The sequence below is a fragment of the Asterias amurensis genome, chromosome 19, assembly GCF_032118995.1.
Source record: "Asterias amurensis chromosome 19, ASM3211899v1".
Classification (NCBI taxonomy): Eukaryota; Metazoa; Echinodermata; class Asteroidea; order Forcipulatida; family Asteriidae; genus Asterias; species Asterias amurensis.
Genome location: NC_092666.1, coordinates 5,757,919 through 5,765,169, shown reverse-complemented (window position 1 = coordinate 5,765,169; position 7,251 = coordinate 5,757,919). Strand labels below are relative to the sequence as shown.

Sequence of the window (7,251 nt, the reverse complement as noted above, 5' to 3'; positions counted from 1 at the left end):
GTTACCTATTGATAACTCCCACTGCTTCCCAGTTGTACCCAGTTGGTGAATGCCTAAATCATTGATAACTCCCACTGTATCCCATTTATACCCAGTTGATTAATGCCTAAATCATTGATAACTCCCACTGTATCCCATTTATACCCAATTGATTAATGCCTAAATCATTGATAACTCCCACTGTATCCCATTTATACCCAATTGTATGGTTAATGTCTAAATCATTGATAACTCCCACTGTATCCCATTTATACCCAATTGTATGGTTAATGTCTAAATCATTGATAACTGCACTGTATCCCATTTATACCCAATTGTATGGTTAATGTCTAAATCATTGAAAACTCCCACTGTATCCCATTTATACCCAATTGTATGGTTAATGTCTAAATCATTGATAACTGCACTGTATCCCATTTATACCCAATTGTATGGTTAATGTCTAAATCATTGATAACTGCACTGTATCCCATTTTTACCCAATTGGTAAATGCCTAAATCATTAAAGGCAGGGGAAACTATTGGTAATTACTCAAAAATGTTATCATCATAAAACTATTCTTGATTACAAGTAATGGGGAGAGGTTGATAGTACAAAACATTGTGAGAAACAGCTCCCTCTGAAGTGATGTAGTTCTCGAGAAAGAAGTAATTTTCCACGAATTTGATTTTGAGACTTCAAGTTTAGAATTTGAGGTCTCGAAATCGAGCATCAGAAAGCACACAACTTCGTGTGACAAGGGTGTTTTTTCTTTCATAATTTTCTCGTAACTTCGATGACCAATTGAGCCCAAATTTTCACAGGCTTGTTATTTTATGCTTATGATGGGATACACCAAGTGAGAACACTGGTCTTTGACAATTACCAAATGTGTACAGTGCCTTTAATAACTCCCACTGTATCCCATTTATACCCAGTTGGTGAATGCCTAAATCATTGATAACTCCCACTGTATCCCATTTATACCCAGTTGATTAATGCCTAAATCATTGATAACTCCCACTGTATCCCATTTTTACCCAGTGGATGACTGTTGCATTCATTGTTCAGGGCAGTCACTTATAATACATTCAAAGTCATGTAGCACCATTCCAGCAGGGCATTTACATCCAGGTACACATTGTGATTGTACACATTCTCGAGCCTCTAGTGAATTGATTGATTGACAAGTAACTTCACATGGTGGGGTGCATTCTGCATAGTAGGCTCCTCTCGGACAAGAAATGGCTGCAGGAAAAATAAGACATTATTTAATTCTTAATAATTGCAATCAGCAACTCAACTCAAAGCATTTCTTTTTTAAAAGACATTATCTTCGAATCTTTGTATCTTTTCAATTTTTAAGATTATATCTATATCCTTTTCTTGCGGTGTGATATTGTTCATTGACTCGCATGTGTGTGTATCTCATTGTTGTATTTTGTCGGTCTTATTGTAAATTGTACAGTATTTTGTAAGCTGTACATGGAGTTCAATTCAACTAATTTCTAATACTCATTTATTTCCATACGTCCATAAAAATATTGACAATAACATAGACCTATGGAGTAAAGAAAAAATAACATGAAGTTGTAGAAAGCAGTAAACAGCCCTAAAATCTTGTTGTTACAATTATATAAAGATTTTAGGGCTGTTTTATGAGCAGAAGCTTGTAAAAAAAAATCAAAATTGAGGTCAAAAAATTTCCGCTGATTTTATTGTTCCAAATGATACAGAACGGACTACTGAGGACTTGATCAGTTGAGACTGGGTTAACAACCAACATTTTTTTGATTTATTGAGAATTTTCTATGTTTTTTAGATTTATTTGAAATGAACCGGATTCCGGGTCATCTGAAATGACCCAGATTCCGAGTCATATGAAATGACCCGGCTTCCAGGTCAAATTGTTTTGACCCGGAAGCCGGGTCATCTGAAATGACCCGGATTCCGCGTAATCTGAAACGAGCCAGAATCCGGGTCATTTCAAATAAATCTAAGTGCACTGGGTTCTGTTACATGCGTTACACAACACATGGGACCAACGGCTTTACATCCCATCCGAAGGACGAAGCAATGGTTAAGTGTCTCACTTAAGGATACAAGTGTCACGCCTAGGGGATTTTACTCACCACAATAATTTTCTCTCTGCCAATTTAACGTGATTCCTTTTTCCCTTGCTCTGTGTGCATAAGCTGAGAGAACATCACAGAGGCATTTATCTTGCATTTGGCAGGTGCACCAATCGTACAGACATGCATTATAGAATGGCTCCGGGTCTATTAAGGCATGGGCTGGCGATGACACATCACTCTGCAGATATTAAAAGATAAACACACTTTCTTTTAGTCACCGTTTGTTTTGTACTTTTTATATTTTTTAAACACATAAATCGTGACAAACAATTACTAAAAAAATTGTTTTATTGTTCGTAAGCATATACTCTTATGTTTGAAAGAAAAAAAATTCTATTTCCAGGTGACTTTAAGCATCTGAAGTGTCTTATTGCTAGTTTTGATAAGCAGAAGCTTGTAAAAACAAAATCAAAATTGAGGTCAAAAAATTCCGCTGATTTTTTTGTTCCAAATGATACAGAACGGACTACTGAAGACATTTGATCAGTTGAGACTGGGTTAACAACCAACATATTTTTGATTTATTGAGAATTTTCTAATTTTTCTAGATTTATTTGAAATTACCCGGATTCCTGGTAATTTCAGATGACCCGGAATCCGGGTCATTTCATATGACCCGGAATCCGGGTCAAAACAATTTGACCCGGATTCCGGGTCATATGAAATGAACCGGAATCCGGGTCACATAAAATGACCCGGATCCGTTTTGTATCCTAAGCATCTGAAGTGTCTTATTGCTAGTTTTGTTAGCTTTAGAAAACAGCATTATGTTGATACTACAATCCTACTATGGAACAGTATTTTGTAAGATGGTCATGGAGTTCAATTCAACTATTTCTAAAACTCATTTATTTCCATACGTCCATAAAAAATATTGACAATAACATAGACCTATGGAGTAAAGAAAAAATAACATTAAGTTGTAGTAAATGTAACAAAAAGATTTTAGGGCTGTTTTGATGATTAGAAGCTTGTAAAGAAAAAAATTCGGAATTGTCGTCACAAATTTTTCGCTGGTTTTATGGTTCCAGTTGAGACTGGGTTAACAGCCAAAATTTTTAGATTTATTGAGAATTTTGTGAGTTTTGATTTTTGGTCCAAAATGAAAAAAGTCGACCATACCGGTATGGTCAAATTTTCAGATTTGGGGGTCAAAATATTTCCAATGATTTTGTTTGTTTGTTTGTTTGCTTTTTATTTCCAAATATTACAACAAATAATAATACAACATACAAGAAAAAAGAACAAAGGGTGATAAGAGGAGGGCACCAGGAAAAAGCCTTGTACAGAGCCTGGACCCTTTATAACATAAATTAATTGGTTTTACTTTATAACAATAACAATGTTGATTGATGAAATAAAAGTACAGTAAAAGGTATAATGCATACAACAAAAAAAAACACAAAAAAATGTTTGTTTGTAATTAAACTGTTTTACACAATTTGTTTGCTATACAGCCTTAAATACATATTGAGAGTTGATAACAAAAAGGAAAATTAACAGCAACATAATTACTAAAGAAAGTACAAACTAGATAAATTGGAATGGATAATCATGGTACGCGTCTAGCTACAGGTGGTGTCATTTTAAACGATACTAGTTATAAGTAGAATTTTGTGAGTTTGTGTTTTTGGTCAATAATCCAAAAAAATCTGTGATGCCGGCATGGGTCGATTTTTCAGATTTGGGGTGAACAAAATTTCTGTGAATTTATGCTTTCAAATGATACAGAAGATACTACTGAAAACATTTTATCAGTGCGGACAGGGTATATAAGCGAAAGTTTGATATTTATTAAAAATTTTGTGAGTTTGTGTTTTTGGTCAAAAATCCCCAAAAATCTGTGATGCCGGCATGGGTGGATTTTTCAGATTTGGGGTGAACAAAATTTCTGTGAATTTATTTTTTCAAATGATACAGAAGATACTACTGAAGACATTTTATCAGTGCGGACTGGGTATATAAGCGAAAGTTTGAGATTTTTAAAGAATTTTGTGAGTTTGTGTTTTTGGCCAAAAATCCAAAACAATCTGTGATGCCGGCATGGGTCGATTTTTCAGATTTGGGGTGAACAACTTTTCGGTGATTTTATGCTTTCAAATGATACAGAAGATACTACTGAAGACATTTTATCAGTGCGGACTGGGTAAATGAGCAAAAGTTTGAGATTTATTAAGAATTTTGTGAGTTTGTGTTTTTGGTCAAAAATTAAAAAAATCTGTGATGCCGGCATGGGTAAATTTTTCAGATTTGGGGTGAACAAATTTTCGGTGAATTTATGCTTTCAAATGATACAGAATATACTACTGAAGACATTTTATCAGTGCGGACTGGGTAAATGAGCAAAAGTTAGAGATTTATTAAGAATCTTGTGAGTTTGTGTTTTTGGTCAAAAATCCCAACAAAAAATTGTGATGCCGGCATGGGTCGATTTTTCAGATTTGGGGTGAAAAAATTTTCGGTGAATTTATGCTTTCAAATGATACAGAAGATACTACTGCAGACATTTTATCAGTGCGGACTGGGTAAATTAGCAAAAGTTTGAGATTTATTAAGAATTTAGTGAGTCTGTGTTTTTGGTCAAAAATCCAAAACAATCTGTGATGCCGGCATGGGTAAATTTTTCAGATTTGGGGTGAACAAATTTTCGGTGAATTTATGCTTTCAAATGATACAGAAGATACTACTGAAGACATTTTATCAGTGCGGACTGGGTACATGAGCAAAAGTTTGAGAATTATTAAGAATTTAGTGAGTTTGTGTTTTTGGTCAAAAATTAAAAAAATCTGTGATGCCGGCATGGGTAAATTTTTCAGATTTGGGGTGAACAAATTTTCGGTGAATTTATGCTTTCAAATGATACAGAAGATACTACTGAAGACATTTTATCAGTGCGGACTGGGTAAATGAGCAAAAGTTTCAGATTTATTAAGAATTTTGTTAGTTTGTGTTTTTGGTCAAAAATCTCCAAAAAATTGTGATGCCGGCATTGGTCGATTTTTCAGATTTGGGGTGAAAAATTTTTCGGTGAATTTATGCTTTCAAATGATACATAAGATACTACTGAAGACATTTTATCAGTGCGGACTGGGTATATAAGCAAAAGTTAGAGATTTATTACGAATTTTGTTAGTTTGTGTTTTTGGTCAAAAATCCCCCAAAAATTGTGATGCCGGCATGGGTCGATTTTTCGGATTTGGGGTGAACAAATTTTCGGTGAATTTATGCTTTCAAATGATACAGAAGATACTACTGAAGACATTTTATCAGTGCGGACTGGGTATATAAGCAAAAGTTAGAGATTTATTAAGAATTTTGTTAGTTTGTGTTTTTGGTCAAAAATCCCCAAAAAACTGTGATGCCGGCATGGGTCGATTTTTCAGATTTGGGGTGAACAAATTTTCGGTGAATTTATGCTTTCAAATGATACAGAAGATACTACTGCAGACATTTTATCAGTGCGGACTGGGTAAATTAGCAAAAGTTTGAGATTTATTAAGAATTTTGTGAGTTTGTGTTTTTGGTCAAAATTTTAAAAATCTGTGATGCCGGCATGGGTAAATTTTTCAGATTTGGGGTGAACAAGTTTTCGGTGAATTTATGCTTTCAAATGATACATAAGATACTACTGAAGACATTTTATCAGTGCGGACTGGGTATATAAGCAAAAGTTAGAGATTTATTACGAATTTTGTGAGTTTGTGTTTTTGGTCAAAAATCCCCCAAAAATTGTGATGCCGGCATGGGTCGATTTTTCAGATTTGGGGTGAAAAATTTTTCAGTGAATTTATGCTTTCAAATGATACATAAGATACTACTGAAGACATTTTATCAGTGCGGACTGGGTAAATGAGCAAAAGTTAGAGATTTATTAAGAATTTTGTTAGTTTGTGTTTTTGGTCAAAAATCCCCCAAAAATTGTGATGCCGGCATGGGTCGATTTTTCAGATTTGGGTTGAACAAATTTTCGGTGAATTTATGCTTTCAAATGATACAGAAGATACTACTGCAGACATTTTATCAGTGCGGACTGGGTATATAAGCAAAAGTTAGAGATTTATTAAGAATTTTGTGAGTTTGTGTTTTTGGTCAAAAATCCCCAAAAAATTGTGATGCCGGCATGGGTCGATTTTTCAGATTTGGGGTGAAAAAATTTTCGGTAAATTTATGCTTTCAAATGATACAGAAGATACTACTGAAGACATTTTATCAGTGCGGACTGGGTATATAAGCAAAAGTTTGAGATTTATTAAGAATTTTGTTAGTTTGTGTTTTTGGTCAAAAATCCCCAAAAAATTGTGATGCCGGCATGGGTCGATTTTTCAGATTTGGGGTGAACAAATATTCGGTGAATTTATGCTTTCAAATGATACAGAAGATACTACTGCAGACATTTTATCAGTGCGGACTGGGTAAATTAGCAAAAGTTTGAGATTTATTAAGAATTTTGTGAGTTTGTGTTTTTGGTCAAAAATTTAATAAATCTGTGATGCCGGCATGGGTAAATTTTTCAGATTTGGGGTGAAAAAATTTTCGGTGAATTTATGCTTTCAAATGATACATAAGATACTACTGAAGACATTTTATCAGTGCGGACTGGGTAAATGAGCAAAACTTAGAGATTTATTAAGAATTTTGTTAGTTTGTGTTTTTGGTCAAAAATCAACAAAAAATTGTGATGCCGGCATGGGTCGATTTTTCAGATTTGGGGTGAACAAATTTTCGGTGAATTTATGCTTTCAAATGATACATAAGATACTACTGAAGACATTTTATCAGTGCGGACTGGGTATATAAGCAAAAGTTAGAGATTTATTACGAAGTTTGTGAGTTTGTGTTATGGTCAAAAATCCCCCAAAAATTGTGATGCCGGCATGGGACGATTTTTCAGATTTGGGGTGAAAAATTTTTCGGTGAATTTATGCTTTCAAATGATACATAAGATACTACTGAAGACATTTTATCAGTGCGGACTGGGTATATAAGCAAAAGTTAGAGATTTATTACGAATTTTGTGAGTTTGTGTTTTTGGTCAAAATTTTAAAAATCTGTGATGCCGGCATGGGTAAATTTTTCAGATTTGGGGTGAACAAGTTTTCGGTGAATTTATGCTTTCAAATGATACATAAGATACTA

At 34.1% G+C, this 7,251-nt stretch overlaps 1 protein-coding gene across 1 annotated transcript in view; it reads right to left on the bottom strand.

The window, feature by feature from the left end:
- Nucleotides 1–453: 453 nt before the first annotated feature.
- The window catches only part of LOC139951512 (kielin/chordin-like protein), a 79,006-nt gene continuing 72,208 nt past the window's right edge, over nucleotides 454–7,251 (bottom strand). Inside the window, exons 2-3 of the mRNA XM_071950442.1 lie at nucleotides 2,113–2,293; nucleotides 454–1,228 (exon numbers count right to left, since the gene is read on the bottom strand). Coding sequence (XP_071806543.1) covers nucleotides 1,041–1,228; nucleotides 2,113–2,293 — 369 coding nt within the window. The 3' untranslated portion in view covers nucleotides 454–1,040. The remainder of the gene's footprint in view (nucleotides 1,229–2,112; nucleotides 2,294–7,251) is intronic.